Below are 17713 nucleotides of genomic sequence, written 5' to 3'. Positions count from 1 at the left end.
CTGGGGTCATAAGCAGAAAAGGAAAGAAAAAGCGAACGGCTCCAACCTCCAGAGCTCTCTCGAGAACCGCATCCTGCCTGCTGGTGAGGAACACAGGAATGACCCCAGCATCATAGAGCTTCAGCACGGCGTCGTTGAGCTGCGGGGAGGCTCTCGTCTCCCCGTTGCTGAAAAAGACAGCCACCTTCCTCATTAGGAACCCACTTCGGGCACGCTTGAAGGTGTTCCTGGCCACAAAGGACATGGCGGTCTCCAGGCTGCGTGGCTTTGTGGTGAGGGTTGCCTGGAAGTTTTGGATCTGCTGGAGAAGGGCTGATTTCTTCCTGGCGTCAGCAAAGCGGATCTCCGTGGTGACCTCGTTGTTGTAGGTGACCAGGGCCACCCGCGCACCCCGGGGGCAGTTGCTTTCAGCAATGGTTAAGTTGTTGACCACCCTGAGCACGGTTTGCTTCATCCTGTTGAAAACTTCCCTCCCAACGCCTGAGGAGGTGTCGATAGCGAAGGCCAGCTCAGTTGGGAAGACGGGGCACTCCTTGGGACCTGCCAGAAAGATGTGTTGGGAACAAAACGTGCCCCAGACAGTTGTCAGGGTCCAAACGTACTCAGTGGAAGTCAATCATTCATACCACATATGTGGGGAGAACAACAGTTCAGGGTCCAGAACATCAGGATTTAAAGAACTAATGGTGACTTACCATAGCAGCAAGCTGTGGAAAAGATGGAGGAAAAAAAAACAGTTCAGTCAGTGCCATTTATGTTACATGGCTGTCAGACAAGGGTAGCAATGGGGAATTAGCAAGGCACTGATGTACTCACGGCATTTGTCTTTGATGTTCTGCACAAGATCACATTGCTTTAGAAAATAAAATGAAAGATTGTTAGAAAGGGAAAATGAAAAAAAAATATATTTCAAACTAAGACAGAAGCAATGCTACACTTACGCTTAAGGATCGTCCTTTTTCACCTTTGAATCCCTGTTAAAAACAAAAAATAATAATGGTGCAATGTGTATTTTCAGGGTGTCCCATGAACCCAGATGGAATGACTGTTTAACCATGGATCATGAAGAAGTTAAGGAAAAACCTGCCTGTTTTCAGTTTGGTTTCCAGGAACGGTGAGAACTATTTTCTTCCTTCCTTATTAATCATGCTAGATTGCGAGTCAGATCCTTTATGTCAGAAATGTCACTCTCCCCACATTGGCTGTAGAGTGAGACACATTCCTCCTTGAAGGGTCAATGCCTCTGAAGTTCCCAGTTACCCAGGGGATTTCACACCCACCTTATGATGGCTACAGGCACAGGGGCAGTTTGGATAAGTTAAGCCCAGACAAGGGTGAGACAGACAAGGTTTCTCTCCTTGCCTCCCTCCATTCTTACAGCACTGAAGGAGGTGACACTAGGTCAGGAGGTGACACAAAGGAGGAGCGGTATCTCTGCACAATGCCACCTACAGCGGGGATAAATCACTTTTGGCCCAATTGATGAATGCCCTGATAACACACCATAACATGCCCTGATAACACCAACAGCAGGAGGGCGAGGAATATACCTAGCTGAGGCCACAGCCAAAAGGGACATTTAAGGTGCTGTAAGTTCACGTGCAAGACAATCCAAGTCATCTTGGCCTCTCTAGAGTGCTAGGGAAACAGTAAGAGACAAAGTACTTCTTCCATGAGGTCTTAGAAAATTAAGATCTGACATCTTCCTAGGAGGTAGTTCGAAGTGGCACGTAAAGTAAAAAGGACTTTGGCCCAGGTGCAGTTAGCAGGAGATGGAAGTGGGCATGATTTTCAACTCCTGGCACCCACAGGGACCACCATGTTTCTCAGAGAAGCAGCCAGGAGGCTCTCCAGGGGAAAAGCCAGAGGCTTCACCCACAATAAAATGAGCACTTACAGATGGCCCAGGGTATCCAATCTCTCCTTTCTGGCCAGGTGTCCCAGGATCTCCAGCGTTTCCCTAGAAAGAGAACAGAGAAGCCCTCTCCATGAGTGTCTGCAGGAGGACTCGCAGGAGCATGGGTCAAAAGGTGGGGGAGAAGTGCAAATCTTTCAGGTCATTTATGTACAGGGGGAAAAATGTGCCACAAACTTACTCTGCGGCCTCTGTTTCCTTTAGGGCCAGGGCCTCCAGCACCACCTCGGTCGCCAGGTCCGCCCTGGGTGGGGAAAAACAGAAATGTAAGCTCTAAATCTGCACAAGTCTTTAGGTCACAGAGACATTGTTTGGAAAATGAGCCATTCATGGGCCACACTGTACCTTGGGGCCTGGGTAGCCTATGAAGCCACGTTCTCCCTGAAAGAAACATAAGGGTTTATTGGAATACAGGGTTTTGCAAAATGAAGCTGATAATGCAGACAGATTAACCTCCTCCTTGGAGATGATATACAGTGGCATAACCAAGACAAAGGCAGAGGAGATGGATTTGAAGAATCTTGCCTGATTTTCTCACCAGGCTACATTTAGGAATAATTTTTGTCCCTGAATTGAACCCCTCTGAGTTCACCTAGGCTCTGCCCTTGTCCATAGAGCTCTTGGCTAGTTTTTTGTCCGTGACAACTCATGTCGGTGCTGAGCAGACACCTACCTTTCTGCCCTTGGGACCCGGGCCACCAATTCCATCTCGGCCATCATCACCCTAAAATGGGAAAGCAAATGGCATTGGTATGCAGTCATATGGGACTGGCTTAAAGCTCACAGAACCAGCAACATCAAGAGGAAGAACTCACTGATGCCACAGACCCTTGAAAAGCCCTTCTACAGATAAAATTACTTTTAGGGGAAAAAAATAGAAAAAAGTGGTGCTAAAGCTACAAGTGTGAATTGAAGCCTACCTAGCATACATGTGCAAAGTGTAAAACCCATGTGGAAGTGAGCAATAGGGAGCAGGTTGGGACCTGCAGCTTTGAAGGTGTGAGTGCATGGCCACGCTTACCATCTCTCCTCGTGGGCCTTGCTGTCCATTTGGCCCTTTGGGTCCAGGGTTTCCAGGCTCGCCCTGAAAAAAGAAGCACCTGTTCAAGCAAGTGCTAAACCTCTAGGCAAATCTAAGCCTTCCCCACCCCATCAGCACCAGTTTCTTTGCACAGACTTCTCTGTTCAGCGAAACAGGAGCCTAAAAGAGCAGCCAGAGCACAGACCTTGCTCTAGTCCACACCGTGCAAGCCAATGGAGATGAGTTAAATTTGCCCCAAGATGTTCATCTCCAGTATTTTTTAAAGCCCATTCCTATCCAGAATAGGATTATTCTAATTGCTGTTTTAGTTGCTGATGTCCACAGCTCATGGAGACATACCTTTCGTCCCAGGGGACCGATCCTGCCCCGCTCTCCTGGGGTTCCTGGTGGCCCACCACCAGCCTGGAACAGAAAGAGGGGGAGGCATGTTGGCAACAAGTCCATAAAACTGGGTGCCTGAAACTACTGAACTGAGTCACCATATAAATTGTGCGTTGAATACTAGGGCTGGTGCCCCTCGAAGCAGTGTAGGAAATTCAGAAGTCAAATTCACGGTTAGGAAATGCAAAGTTAGGAAATGCCATAGGCAAAGTCCTGCTCAGGACAGGGAAATGCAAGAAGTGCCTGGTTTTATGGCCATGAGCCTTGCTAGGGAAAATGGCCAGAGGGAGAAATAAATTATTGGGACCCCTGTAGCTGTACTCTGGTCTCAAAGGCTGGAGGATGTCACTGAGATTGCCCTGCCAGTCACCAAAAGATGTTCATCATCCTGAAACATCACAAACCATAATGGGCCATACCCTGAAGTCCTGACCCCCTTATGGTTGCTTTAACTGCCTTTTCTGTAACTCCCAGTCTAGAAATCTTTAGCATAAGTAGAGAGGGAATCGCACTGGAAGGGTGTGCTACATGAGTGAAACTGAACTGGAGCCCTAGGGGGCGAATCGGGAAGATAAATAGGCTGTGTCTTATGATGCTCAGCAAGATTTTCTTGCTGAGCACCATTGGGTCCTTGGCTGGGAATGAGCAGAAGGATTTACCCTGGGCCCTGGAACGCCTTGCTCTCCTCTTATGCCTGGTGTGCCAAGCTGGCCAGGGGGACCCTGCGCAGGAGGAAAGAGAAACAGTGTCAAAACACATGGGCAGGGACACACCAGCAATACAGCAGACCACAGGGGAAAATAAACATTACAGCACCCAAGAGATGGTTTCCAAAGAGGTCACACCTTGGGTGGTGCAAGTGCAGTGTTGCCCACCCATTCCCAGCAGTTCATGCTGCCAAGACCCTTTGAGGACACAGATGTGACAAGGTAACACAAATGTTACCACACAAGACATAAATTTTGCCTTCCCATGCCTGTCCACTCACTGACCTGTGGCCCTCTCATGCCTTGTTCTCCAGGCGGTCCGTCCTGACCAAGTGAGCCCTTGGTACCCTTGAGGTGCAAAACAGGACAAAGCGGGTTAGCAAGGGGGGACGTGGCAAAGGGCAGGGGATGTCAGGGCATGGGAAACTGCTTTATGCCACACCAAGGGCAGGGAAGAACAGTTTTTATTTATTTATTTTGTAGAATTAAGTTTACAACAAAGAACAAGCACAGAAACAGAGGGGAAATCCACCTCCTGCAATCAATGGGCATAAATCCACACATTCCCTTTATGCTTTGGCCCCATCAGCTGCCCTGATGGCATCACCATCCCTGGCTGGGGAAGCATCCATCCCAATTCCACTGCAGCAAGAGGGAGGACAAACACTCACCTTAACTCCTATCGGTCCCCTGCGTCCTGCCATGCCCTGCAAGCACAGAAATGATGGGATGTGTTAGGCAAGGACATAAGCTTTCCCCTTACTCATATTCCCCTGGGCCCATAGACAGGCAGGAGTGTGTGTTGTGCCACTGCAAGGGACTGGTGGCAGCAAGGAACAGATCCCCAGGCTTGGGTTTTGCTCCAATTTGGTTGTTGTCTTTTAAAAATTAGCAGCTAAATGTGGACATGTTCACCAGAGTAAATCAGTTGTAGCCCCACTGGTTTTAGCAGAGTTACTCCGGTGGGAATAAAATCAGGATTCGACCTTAAAAGTCTATAAAAGCCAGCTAACCACCAGGCATTTTCCTTTTGAGTGTGACTTATACCCCCCCACCTCCCCTTTAAATCTGAACTCCTTAAACTGCAGAACAAAATGCATGGGAAGGCAGGAAGGAAGAAGTTATTGCCCAGCAAATCTCAGCTCACCTTCCTCCCGACTCCGCCGTCTTGGCCACTCAGCCCCACGGGTCCAGGCTCTCCCTAAGGGAAAAGCAAAATGGGTGAGAGCCCTGAGTTGAGCAGGCTCACGTCTCAAAAGCTGTGTCCTTTCACACCTGCACACAAAGTACTCGAAATTCTGGTATAGCTGGAGATCTCTCTAACAGCAGAGGCTCTCCATCAAGATTCTGAGCTAGGTCAAGCTGACCCAAAGAAGTCCCTTCTTTAGGAAATTCCTTCTGACACTTTAGGATGTATTTTAATTCTGGACTGACCCAAAAATGAGTCAGTTTTGAAATTTTCCCAGGTAAGTGTGTTCATTTTTTTTCCCCACTGATACATAACAGCATATGAAGTTAATTTTGAAGTACAAACCTGTTCTCAGGGACAAAGAGGCATTGAGAAAAAAACAAAAACACCACTTTTTACACAAAACATCATCTAAACTGATATCTTCCCAAAGGAAGTTTTGATTGTAAACCAACAACATTTTCCAACAAAATATTCCTTTTGAATAGGCAAGATGAATTTAAGAGTCTTGCACCTTTTCACTTACTTTCTCTGTTCCATCCCATTGCAAAAAAAAAAAAAAAAAAAAAAAAAAAAAAGACAACAGAGAAACTTTACCATTAGTCCAATTTCACCCTTTTGGCCTCTGATTCCCCGTTGAGTATTATCAGCTCCTGAATCTCCCTGAAAGCAAGAGAGCGATGAGAAACATCTGTGTGAGTGGGACAAGAAAGTCAGACATCGTAAACTGTTGTTATAGCTCAGAAACAACATTTCTTTTCTTTTTTTCATTTCTTTTGACAGAACTAGGTGAAATCCATAATTTTGTTGTTGTAGACAGATGCAGCTTTTCAGCTGAAAACTAACAATATCAAAAAAAGAAGCAGAAAGGGGTTTTTACTATATTGAACCCGTGATTGGCAGCTTGGTGTCAAGAGGCACGTGTTACCCCTATGCCATCTCTGTCAGTGCCAACTTGCCATAAAACCCTTGCACCAACAGAAGACTTTGAGCTTGTAGATCCATCAATTGCATCCCAGTCTGCCAGTTTGCCTTTGGGCACCGCTTGTAGAAACCCCCCCAGTCCCAGCTATGGGGCAGGGAGGCTTTGTGTGCCCTCAGCTGCTTGCAGGGGACCCCCAGGGCTGGCAGCAAGTGGGGAAAATGAAGAAAATGCCTGAGCAATAGTTACCGGGTCTCCACGGAGCCCACGGTCACCCCGTTCTCCTCGTTCGCCTTTGGCCCCCTTGTCACCCTGTGGGAAAGGAAGAAGGGTTAGCGAGTGGCCCCTGATGCCCAGGACATCTCTGCTGCAACTTCCCCTCAGCCCCCAGGGGCTTTCCACCCTCCCTTTAGCCCTTTATGAGAGTAAATGTGATGGAAACCTACCCTCCTGCCAGAGGATCCCTTCTCTCCAGAGGAGCCTGGCAAGCCTTTGTCTCCCTGCAAAATAACAAATGATTTAGAAGAGTGTTTGCCACTTCCAGGGCCCTGCCAGCAGAACAACTCTCTGTAAAGAGGAACGTAATTAAAACGACTGACCTCTTCTCCATCAATGCCATCCAGACCCATTTCTCCCAGTTCACCCTGTGGAAGAGAGGTAAGGGGCAAAGGTTCACCAAGGGAAGGGGGAGCCGGGGTGGGGGGTGGATGCTGATGCACCCAGACCCTCGTGCTCACTGCTGTGGCATGGGGAAATAGCTCCGTACCTTCTCTCCTGGGAATCCACGAGAGCCCTAAAAAGATTAGGAAAAAAAAAAGGGCAATTAGGGCATTGCTGCCTGCTGTGGGTGGTGGTGGGGAAGGGCACAGAGCCAGGGCTGGCTGCATGGGGTTTTTCCATCCTGCTTTTCTCCTGCATGAGCCTTCTTCTTCAGCTGCCTCCCAGACATTAGTGCCAAGGTAAAATATGTGTGTCCTGGCTTTTAGCCAGCTGATCCAACAAAAGAGCCCGTTCCTTAGCCATAACTCTTTCTCCACAAATAAATTACTTAGATTACCACTGACTTTTCTCTCTCCCTACGCCCCTTCTTAAATGAATCCAGACCTCAGGGGCAGGACAGAGCCTCGGCTTAGTCCAAGGCTGGACAGCTTTTTAAAGACTCAGTAGCTCAGCTGCAACTGATGGGCTCAGCCCATGCACTCCCCTGCTCCCTGCCAGAGGATCCTGCTGTCGGAGCAAACGGTAGGAAATATCACCTTAACATTGCTGAATGCTACCCATAAATATTACACGTTTCACCGCCTTTCCTAGCTTGTGGTGCAGCTGCTGCCTGAAGCTTTGCTCGAGGATCCCCTTTGAAGCAGCAGCCCTGGCTCACGCAGGCTCCTTCCAAACCTACCTTGGTTCCTCTGTGCCCGGGGCATCCCTGGAAGCCCTGAGTCCCGTTCATTCCTGGAGGTCCACGCTCACCCTGTGGCACAGAGGGGAAAATGCAATGGTCAGGGCTCCCCTGCTGCACAGGGTTCTTCTGCTACATGCATGTTTTGGCAAGCGTGCAATGTGGTTTGTCCCAACCCATGTGTGTGGAAGCACTGCATGGTAATAACAGGAGCCAAAAGAGCATCAGGTTTTGGGGGGTCAGCACCCGGCCACGTCTGCAGGACTGTCCCCACCACCTCCTGCCCGCAGCTTTCATCGTGCAGAGGCCAGCTGCAAGGCTTCACAGCAGAGAGAGGCACATCCTTGCCAAGCTCTCGGCCACGAAAGAGCTTTGTGAAATTTCTCCGTCCCAAAAATGGCCACGAGAACCCCTCAGAGCTCGGCAGAGGTGTCTAACCCAGCCCTGACCTTACTCTGACAGCAGCACTTGGCCCCTGCTTGTGGTGCTGGAAAAGAGGAGCGCACCATCGGCCCCTTGGCCTGGGCCTCACCCTCTGGGTGTGATGCGTGCGGGGTTGTTTATCCCAGGGGTGACGTGGGGCTCGTGAGGTAAGAGTTTGGATGAAACGGTGCTAGTAAGAAATCACGGGACTCGTGTTGTGTGTTGCTGTTGTGGGCAGAAACAGGGAGCTCTTCCCCTCGGCTCTCCAGGAGCTCCTCGCTGACCTCCTCCCAGGAGCAGCTGGGGACTGGGCCAACAGTTCAGCCACTAGCTGGGGAGGGCACATCCTCCCCCCACATCCCCAGTGGAAAATATATGGTGAAAAAAACTCTGAATGCTTTGCTACAGTGAGGTCCCTAGTTTGGGCAGCACAAGCAGAGCAGGACAATCACTCACCGGCCCTCCTTCATCACCAGGATAGCCTCTGTAGCCAATGTCACCCGTAGCACCCTAGAAGAGAACACAGAGCATTTTTCACTTCTTTCATAGGCCAAAAATGAGGAGAAAGAGGAGCATGAGCTCCGTGCCAGCATTACTCAGTGCAACCTGTGTCAGCCACCCATCAGCGCCGCAGTGGACACTGGCACACAGAGACCCTCAGCAGGGGTGCCACCACCCCAGATGAAGTGACCCACCTTTTGTCCTATGGGGCCAGGCTGTCCTCTGTCTCCTTCCTGCCCTGAGCACTTGCAATGGACCCCACAGCACGTCCTTTCTGCAATGTTGTCCTGCAGGGAAACACAAACAGCACAACAGAAGGTGTTAGAAACCTGGCAGAGCCCCAGCACCCTAAGTCCTGCGTGGCTTCAGGTCCATGCAATCACCCCTGTGCCAAGTATAACATTGGTCCAGCAGCATTTTGGGGTCTCTCCACCTGGAAACAGCCACGGCAGCATGAGAAAGTGATGTGTGTTTGTGGACAGATTAGGTTGTGTGGTTAGGGAAATCAAATCAACTTTATCTTTTCTTAATGGATGTCAGAGGAAAGGGTTTAAATGGGAACCAACTGGAGCAGAAAGTCACAGAGGGCATTTAGTAGGAGGTCAGTCCCCAGAACTGTGCCTGTCAGTGAAAGCAATCCCATCTCGGAAGAAACAGATCCAGGCTGTGGAATAGTGCAAGAGAAAGTTGTGGCAGTGAGTATCTGCAACCAGCAACCCACAGGCTGAGAACAATTTGAAAGTACACAGCAAAAAAAAAAAAAAAAGGAAAGTTTCAGAGAAATCACAGCTTGGTTTTGCATCATCCACTAGAAAGAAAAAATCCTTTTCTTTGCCAAGTACATTGCTGGCTACAAATGCTTCCTGCCAGCTTTGCACATTCACATTTTGAAAGGATTTTCCTAAGTCAACTGGATTACGTGGGGATGGGCTGAAAACTAGTTCTTGTCCCAAAAAACAAGGTTCATTCCCAAGTGTCTGCACTTTGCTTTACACAGAAGGGCCCAGCAAGGGGTTACCATAGCGTACTTGGGGGCTAAACCTAGTTTTATTAAACCTGCTGGAAAAGGAGGCTTCTGGTGCTGATCACATCACTTCTGATGTGAAGTGGAGAGGAACTGGGCTTAAAAGGGATGACAACAATTATTTCAATAAACTCAAGTGAGACTATGTATATGGGAGGGGAGTAAAACTCTGAGTTTTTGCCTGGAAGAAAACAAAACTCCTTCATCTGTCAAAACCATATCTAATATACAGGCACTGTATGAGCTCGGGGAATGAAACCTAGAAAGTGGTGCTTCTTTAGCCCTGACGAGGCAGGAGGGTGTTTCCCACACACTTGCAGTAAGGTTAAGAAAACAGCAGTATAAATATAGATGGAGGGTGAACTTTTTGGCACAGCACTTGTAGAGAGCTTCTTAACCTCTTCCATTCAACCTAGTCCCATTGGGCTGAATGCTCTGCAGCCTCAGCAGGAGCAGGGCTCCTCTGGGACAGGCACCAGACAGGGCAGTGCCACGATCGGCTCTTAACTCTATTTGCTATGACATCTGTAAAAAGCAGAAATGAGGTAGGGAGACATGATGGCTGGAGCCAAGAGGGTGTCACTCGGCGATGGTCCAGATCCAGCCTTTTTGGGTTTTCTCCATCACAGCCAGGCAGTGCTGCCTGTGCCAAGTCACTTACGAGCTGCTCCGCCAACTCAAATTCCAGGTCCAGGAGATTGGCTCTCAGCGGCCTGTTGTAGGTGAAACCCCGCCCGAACTCCAGCTGCATCACCTCCTCGAGATTCTTCACTTGCTCCAGCCCAACAAAGATGAGAGCATTGACACCTGAAAGGGGGCAAAGCAGAAGGAGCTGTGATGGGACGTGGCACTCTGCAGAGCCCGCGCACCCTTGGCTATGAAGCTGGGCTGTTCCCTGCCTCTTCAGCTGCAAACGGAGGTTGTTTGATCAAGAACAAGCTCTTTTGGTGCAAATTGCCTGCCTGCTTAGCTGCTTGGGTGCAAAATATCACAGGAAGATTATGAAGAACATGCATGTATGTAGAAATCACTGCTAATTTATTGAAATCCTTGCTATTCAATCCTATTTGTTGCTGTCAAAATGTGGCTGATGCATGAGAAATAGTGGTAAAATACGTGACACATTAACAGGGGCTATAATTACTTCCTTAAAGAGTAAAAATCTACCTTGTTTATGCAGATCAACTGAAGCAGCACTCAGCTGATCCATCGAGTCATCTGCACCGTCAGTAAAATGGATTACGACCTGGGGGAGAAACAAATTTATGTCAGGATCCTGAGCTTTTTGGGTTTGCAGCACAATCATGATGAACCTGACGGGCATCCTTGCCAGGAGGGCTTTATCCAAGAGGAGATGGGGAAATTGCTACACCCTTTCCACCTTTGTGGGCCACCAAGTTTTGGATTTCTGTGCCAGATGTGGTGCCCATGGGCCCTGGCTCAGCAATGGTCGGGGCAGGACCTTGACAATGTGCTGGGAGCGAGCAGGTGACCAAAAGTCAGGGCTTTATTTATGAATATGCAATCACGTTATCAACCAAAATTATCAAAGAGCAACTCTTCTTGTCAAACAGAGCATATCAGAAGTCAGCTTTCCTGTCCAACACCCTCCCATGGGCCTGTGCTTTGACTTACTTTGGTGCTGCCGGAGGGCGCTGACCTGAACTTGCTCTGGTAGGATTTCAGCGTATCGGCCGTGAGGAAATAGGGCCCGCGGGTACTCATGGCTTGAAACCTCTTGAAGAGCTCAGGCTGGTACTCGGAGAAGTCCAGTCCCTCCACGGGCCCACCCTGGGCCTGGGCCATGATGGCCACCCTGACGTTAGGCCCCTGGCTGCCAGTGCAGCTGATCTTCTGCATGCGCGTTATTCTGTTCAGCACAGACTCGACGGTGTGCTCCAGCCTCCTCTGGGCGTTGAAGATGTTCTGGCCGTTTCTGACGTCTGTCACATCGAAGCCAAGTATCACGTCTAGGTCGCACTCTGAAAGGGAAATGCGGAGGGAGAAGAGAGGAGGTCATCCCAGCCCCGCTCCAGCAGGAACACCCCGAGCAGGGTGCCCAGCCCCACGTCCCAGCACCTCCTGAAGCTCTCCAAAGAGGAGACCCCCCAGGCCCTGGGATTTTCCCAATTATTCTGTTAGACATTAGACAGGGCACTTTTATCTTAATTTATAACCACTAGTGCTCTGGCTTTATCTCATGTACACATCTCATATCTCATAAGGTCAAGTGGGAACCCTGGATGATCAAGCATGAAAAATTCTATTTCCAGCAGATCATGCATGTCAGGGACTGAATGGCCAAGGGGTTCAACCGGCCTGTGAGAAATACTGTGGGCAGAACAAGGACCGTCACTTTGCATTTTGGCACTGAACAAGTTGCCTCCCAATATGATGAAGTGTCTGGCATCACGTGCCTATACCTCGTCAAGGCAGAAATACGGGCTGGACGAGTCCATCAAAATGTGTTGGATCCTAAAAGCCACCACTGGGAGCGACTTGAGCATGTTATGAAAGGTTTGTGCTTACCTCTGGTAACATCCGTCGTTCCTGGGCACAACTTCTCCTGCATAGCGGCTGCCAGCGTAACCAAGACCTGCTCATTCAGTTCAGACAGCTCCTGAGCTGTTGACACTCTGAAACTCGTGGCACTCTCGCTGGCCAGCTTGCTGACTTCCTCCAGGTCGATGTTTCGTACACCGACTGCAAATACCTTGACGCCTTTCTGTGCGATTGCCAAGGAGGCACTCTGCCCATCGTCTGAGGATTTCCCCCCTGTGACGATGAAGGCAATTTGAGGCACCCTCTGGTCAATTCGGCTGCCAGCCTCCTTCACAAAGTGTTTTGCCTGGAGATGCTTGATGGCTGCACCGGTGTTGGCCACGCGGCCACCTTTGTAGATCACTTTGTTGATGGCATCTAAAATCTGAGGCTTACTGGAGTAATCCTTGAGGAAGAACTCATCGGTGACATCTGAGTTGTACTGTGCCAGTCCTACCTGGATAGAGTCACCGTCCTCATAGATGGCATCCACTACGGAGTACACAAACTGGAGGACTTCTTGGAAGTTATCTCTCCCCAGATTGATGGAGCCATCCAGCAAAAACACAATGTCAGCCTGCTTCTTGCCTCCTGAAAAATAAATATATAAAGAAAATGCAGTTATTAAACATTGTGACTTTTATAATATTTCAGATGCTTAGTGCTTTGTGAAATAGTTTTGTTTTTCTCTCTCCTTTCAAACTTTACTTGGTCTTTGGCACCATCTTACATCCATACAAGAAGAAAGGTTTATGCAACACATTGATTATGCATCATGTAACATTACTTGTTTTTGTGATATTCTCATCTCTTTTCAAATTGAATTCTATGCCTTCTTTTTTCTTTTTATGCCCAAGAAGACAGTCTTCAAAATGGTCTTTAAAGCAATATGACTAAACTGTTGGGAATCAGAAGGAGTTATTATGGAGACATTTACACATTGTACAAATTCTATCTATGCTCAATGCAAAAAAGTCTACAGGATGAATAATAGCAGTCTTACCAGGTTCTACAGAGCCAGGGGTTTCTGTTGTAAGTATTGGAAGCTCTTCAAGAATATTCTGCACTCTCTTTTCTAAAGTTGGCAGTCCCGTGAAGTCCTGTACTACAAGCACACGGTCAGGATCATTGGTAATGACCTGCAGCTGGTTCCTGTCTACATTCCTGGCTCCTACACCCAGAGGTTTAATAATCGTCGAGGCGATCACGTTAGCGGGCCTGTTGACGTCATCCTGGGACCGATCTCCGAGGATGACGACGAGGTGCTGTGGCACTCCATCTTCTATCCTGCTCCCTGCGGACTTGATGAAGTAGTTCTTCACCACATAGTCTAGGGCTTTGCCAGCATTCACAGGGGAACCCCCTCGAAGCCTCAAGCGGCGGATGGCTTGCAACACGGCATTTTTGGATTTGTGGGTTTTCAGGTAGAACTCAGGGAAGACGTTATTGCTGAACTGCACCACGCCAATTCGCACCTTGTTTGGTCCAACTTCAAGCTGCTGAACAATTCTGCTGATGAAATCCCGAATGTGAGCGAGCCCATCAGACCTAACACTGTCGGAGCTGTCAATAAGGAAGACTATGTCCTTTTCCTCACCAGAAACTTCTACAGGGAAGAAAGAAGAGGAAGAGTTATTTGTGTGCCAAGTCTTTGCTTAAGCTTTGTAGGAGGATTTCTGTGATATCTGTTCTCAAGTGATGTAAAACTACACAACATATTTTAGCCAACTTTAGGCATGGTGCTTTGCAGAGCTTCTCCAGAAGGGCTTCTGTGTGAGTGCATGCACGTGTTAACAGTCTGCCTAATATATCTAAGCATGCATTACTCAGATCCTTATCTGCTTTATTCTTGGACAGTCTTCTCTGGATTTGTCAATGTTTCCATCTTTGTTTTGCCCCAGATTTATGTCTGATTTTCCTAGAGAGCTGCTAAATACGCAATTGTCACACATTGCAGTCTTTGACTTTAAAATCAAATTAAATAATGTATTTAGTTACTAAGGCTGAATGTCCACATATCTAAAAGTGGTCTCCTAAAATAGTATGTGTGCTGCCTTTGCTTTTAACTAAGGAAAACTTTAGCTTAGAAGGAAGGGATTGAAAATTTTTTACCTCGTTGGGCAATATTTACTTGAACAGCAACACAGAGGCAGATGGTAGTGACAGGGCCTTACCTACAGTTGTGGTCACATCTCCCAAGAGCTGTCTGATTTGGTCCACAGTCAGGGTCTCAATAGGAGTCAACAGCTTCTGTTCAAGGCTGGGCAGCTCCTGGAAGCTGGAGACTTGGTACACATAGTCAGGGCTAAGGGAAATCTGTACCATCTCCTCAGGATCCATGTTCTTCGCTACAACCAGAGGTGCCACCCCTACTTGTTTGACTTGCAGTGATGGGAACTCTAAGTCGTCATCTGACTTGCGGGAGGAGAGGATGACCAAAAACTGAGGGACACCCTCTTCTATACGGCTCCCAGAGGGCCGGGTGAAGATGGTCTTTGCCACAAATTCAAGGGCCTCCCCGACGTTCACCTGCTGGCCTCCCTGTGGCCGCAGCCGCCTCACGGCACTTTGCACCTCGTCCTTGGTGGAGTGGGCATTGAGCAGGAACTCCACGTGGGGGTGCTCGCTGAACTGGACCACTGAAATCCGGGTGGTGTCGAAGCCCACGTCCAGGTTGGTCACTATCCTCTCGATGAGGTCGCGGACAAGGTAGAACTCCTGGGCAGCATAGCGGGAGCCGTCGACCATGAACACAACGTCCCTCTTCACACCCGCTGCGGAAAAGAAGGCAGCAGTCAGAGGATGCACCAGGCATTGCCTACGGGGAGCAGCTAAGCTCATCATCTACATCACTGGCCCGTGCCTTTGGCCACGGGGAGGATGCTCATTGTTTCTTTCCCCGTGATTTCTCCTGGGAGGCCCTGCAGGCAGCTCTGGGTTCAACCCAGAGACTGGACCAATCTGCTCGGTGCATTCTCAGGCGGTGCAAGAATGCAGAACAGTGTTTTCCAGGGAAAAAGAAGCAAGAGGGAGCAGGGGAAACATGGAACAATAATTTCTTGTGGGATCTCCACACAAGGAAATGTAGCTCGGTGATGCTCTTTACTCAGGGCAGGCTGCCAGACAGCCTGGGGCTGCTTTACACTTGGTACCACCCCTCTTTCCTTGGCTTTCTCCTCTAGGACAGCTTCTATCCCATTATTCTCTTAGCTTCTGCTATTTCCAAGAAAACATTTTCTGCAGTGATAATTCAGGTCAAAGCCTGAATTATTGCTGAGTATCACACTGACAAATGAGGCTGGGGGAAAGCAGACTGACTGAAGGGAAGGGACAGATAGAGTAGGATGGTGGATTTCGAAGGGACTCATCAGGGTTGGGTACCCTTCACGACTTCGGGACAGGTTTACACTGGATGGGTTTCATTCAAAGCAAGACCAGAAATGGAAGATCTGATCCTTTTCCACTCTCCCTTCCCCCTGTGAATGAGCATAGCATATGTTAGACACATCAGAAGAAGGTCTCACATTTAGCAGAAAGGTGACCTGGATTTGCAGTTGTGTGGAGGTGTCCCTGTAGCATCTAAATATTGCAATTTCCATTCCGGGAGGAATAGTATGGACTGAAATAACAGCCCATTGACTTTAAATGAGATTAAAGTCCTGGCATTCACTTTATGTAGCTTCCATGTGGATACAACATGGACCACTTTGTAGGACCGCAATTAAACATTGCTCAGCTAAATGACATAGTTCCTACTAACCCTAAGTACACCAAAAAAAAAAAAAAAATAGTGAAACAGTGAGATCAAGATGGATGTGTAGCCATGACCATCTTTGCTTTTCTGTTTGTGTTGCAACCATGATGTTACTAAACATCATATTTTGCCGCTGGCTCTTGGTGCAGACACAAACATCTTCTCACCTGGGCTGGGTGATGTAAAAACCAGATCAGGGGCAAGTGACTCTATTTCTTTCTTGGTCAGCCGGATGACTCTGTTGGAGACGACCTGCTGCACTGAATCCAGCTGGCTGAAGTCAGGCACAGAGATAGCAAAATCGGGGAGGAAGGAAATTGTCTGCAGCTCCGTGAGGTCAGCATTTCCAATCCCGATGCCAAAGGGCACTGTGCCGCTTGTCTTGAGGACCACCGAGGGCCTCCTCACGTCATCCTGGGACCGGTCAGCAGTGAGCAGAATCAGGAACTGTGGGACACCCTCAGCTATCCTGCTGCCACTCGACACCGTGAACACGTTCCTGATGAGATAGTCGAGGGCTGCTCCAGTGTTCAGAGGAGATCCTCCCATAACTGTCAGCCCCTGGATGGCACTGACTATATCTGCTTTGTCTTCATAGGCATCGAGTAAGAATTCGGGTTGTACGGCATTGCTGTACTGCACGATGGCAACACGGACCTTGTCGCGGCCAATATCCAGGCTTTCAACAACTCTTTGGACAAAGGTCTTCAGCAGAGGGAAACCTCTTCTGACACCATCCGAGCCGTCGATTAGAAACACCACGTCCTTCTTCTCACCTCTCTCAACTACTGTTTGAGACAAGTAAGGGAAGGGGGGAACAAGTGAGATTCTCTTTGGAAGTGATTATCATTACCTGAGCGCACTGAATCGAAGGAGTGCAAGAGGCTGGGGAGGGGAAGGCGAGGTGTCAGAACGGGCGGTTCGGTTCCTTTGCAATCGGATGCAATCCCTGGCGAAGAGGCAGATGGGTGGAAGTTGGTGGGAACCACAGTGCAACATGTGCTGTGCCTTACCCACCAAGTCATAGAATCATAGACCCATAGGAAATAGGGTGCCAAGGGCTTCCGGGTGCCATCCCCTACCAGAGGGCAGAAGAGACTGGGATATCAGGGATTTTAGCTCCCAGAAAAGCCTCAGTTTCAGAAGAAAATGTCTTCATAGGTTTACTGTTGAGAGGGTGCTCACAAGGAGCCAATGAAGAGAGAAAAGCTTTCCTCAAGCATCACCAAACTTAGAGATAAATGATCCTGCACATGCTCTGACAAAATAAGAATTTACTGAAAAGCGCATCCAACTGAAAATGCTGAAATGTTTTTTGTAAAATGCAAGTCACTGTGTTTTATTTTTTTTAAAAGGTTTGACTTCAAGCACAAAGAGTAGTAATTGTGAGTAGACATTGTTTTTTTAAAAAAAAAAAAAAAACACTGTGGTGAAATCTCAGAGATCTGAAAACAGCCGATGAGTGCTGCTGTTGACTAACAGAATTGCAAAACTTTGGCTCAGCAAAGCAGAAAATGTCATTGAGTCACAAATGCTGAACAGGACAATGTTATCCCCCAAAGTGTCATTGTCTTGTTTATAGCAAAGTCAGCGGGACAACGGGAGCATCATCTGTTCCTCTGAAGAAAATATTAAATGCCTGTTTATGAACACTAGAAATATAAAGAGTTATCGAGCACAGCTGAAGTCGTAATACAGACTTCAGACCAAAGTAATTATTTAGGAGGAATGTCAGAAACTTGGTAGGTTAACATATAGGACTGAAATATTCATATAGTTTGTTGAACAACAGAGGAAGGAAGATGGAGCAGATACTGCCTGGTGTATCCCAGCTCCATACACTTCCTCCGACGTTCAGGAGCAGAGAAAAAGTGTTCTAACATAAGACTCTAGGTAGAAGATAAAAGAGATATAT

General features: G+C 48.3%; 1 protein-coding gene and 1 long non-coding RNA gene across 16 annotated transcripts in view; one reads left to right on the top strand and one right to left on the bottom strand.

The window, feature by feature from the left end:
* Positions 1 to 17713, bottom strand: part of COL6A3 (collagen type VI alpha 3 chain) — a 56514-nt gene that overhangs the window by 13715 nt on the left and 25086 nt on the right. For 8 of the 11 annotated variants that reach the window (XM_084523731.1, XM_084523732.1, XM_084523733.1 and 5 more), the window contains 28 exons: positions 15966 to 16586; positions 14219 to 14818; positions 13048 to 13650; positions 12033 to 12635; positions 11139 to 11485; positions 10671 to 10749; positions 10165 to 10310; positions 8674 to 8766; positions 8435 to 8488; positions 7556 to 7627; positions 6923 to 6949; positions 6756 to 6800; positions 6603 to 6656; positions 6406 to 6468; positions 5832 to 5897; positions 5193 to 5246; positions 4717 to 4752; positions 4331 to 4393; positions 3998 to 4060; positions 3297 to 3359; positions 2937 to 2999; positions 2589 to 2639; positions 2261 to 2296; positions 2097 to 2159; positions 1898 to 1960; positions 942 to 974; positions 805 to 853; positions 47 to 540 (listed from right to left, as the gene is read on the bottom strand). In XM_084523731.1, the coding sequence (XP_084379857.1) occupies positions 47 to 540; positions 805 to 853; positions 942 to 974; positions 1898 to 1960; positions 2097 to 2159; positions 2261 to 2296; positions 2589 to 2639; positions 2937 to 2999; positions 3297 to 3359; positions 3998 to 4060; positions 4331 to 4393; positions 4717 to 4752; positions 5193 to 5246; positions 5832 to 5897; positions 6406 to 6468; positions 6603 to 6656; positions 6756 to 6800; positions 6923 to 6949; positions 7556 to 7627; positions 8435 to 8488; positions 8674 to 8766; positions 10165 to 10310; positions 10671 to 10749; positions 11139 to 11485; positions 12033 to 12635; positions 13048 to 13650; positions 14219 to 14818; positions 15966 to 16586 (4604 nt within the window). The remainder of the gene's footprint in view (positions 1 to 46; positions 541 to 804; positions 854 to 941; positions 975 to 1897; positions 1961 to 2096; positions 2160 to 2260; positions 2297 to 2588; positions 2640 to 2936; positions 3000 to 3296; positions 3360 to 3997; positions 4061 to 4330; positions 4394 to 4716; positions 4753 to 5192; positions 5247 to 5831; positions 5898 to 6405; positions 6469 to 6602; positions 6657 to 6755; positions 6801 to 6922; positions 6950 to 7555; positions 7628 to 8434; positions 8489 to 8673; positions 8767 to 10164; positions 10311 to 10670; positions 10750 to 11138; positions 11486 to 12032; positions 12636 to 13047; positions 13651 to 14218; positions 14819 to 15965; positions 16587 to 17713) is intronic. The other 3 variants (XM_084523736.1, XM_084523728.1, XM_084523729.1) reach the window with 2 other exon arrangements.
* The window catches only part of LOC311438844, a 50971-nt gene that overhangs the window by 12621 nt on the left and 20637 nt on the right, over positions 1 to 17713 (top strand). For 4 of the 5 annotated variants that reach the window (XR_014694356.1, XR_014694357.1, XR_014694358.1 and 1 more), the window contains 2 exons: positions 1019 to 1114; positions 6701 to 6813. This is a non-coding gene — a long non-coding RNA (uncharacterized lncRNA). Of the gene's footprint in view, positions 1 to 1018; positions 1115 to 6700; positions 6814 to 8527; positions 8667 to 17713 lie in introns of those variants that run through there. The other variant, XR_014694360.1, reaches the window with a different exon arrangement.

Source organism: Aythya ferina (assembly GCF_964211825.1).
Source record: "Aythya ferina genome assembly, chromosome: 6".
Classification (NCBI taxonomy): domain Eukaryota; kingdom Metazoa; phylum Chordata; class Aves; order Anseriformes; family Anatidae; genus Aythya; species Aythya ferina.
This window is presented reverse-complemented; position numbering and strand designations above follow the sequence as displayed.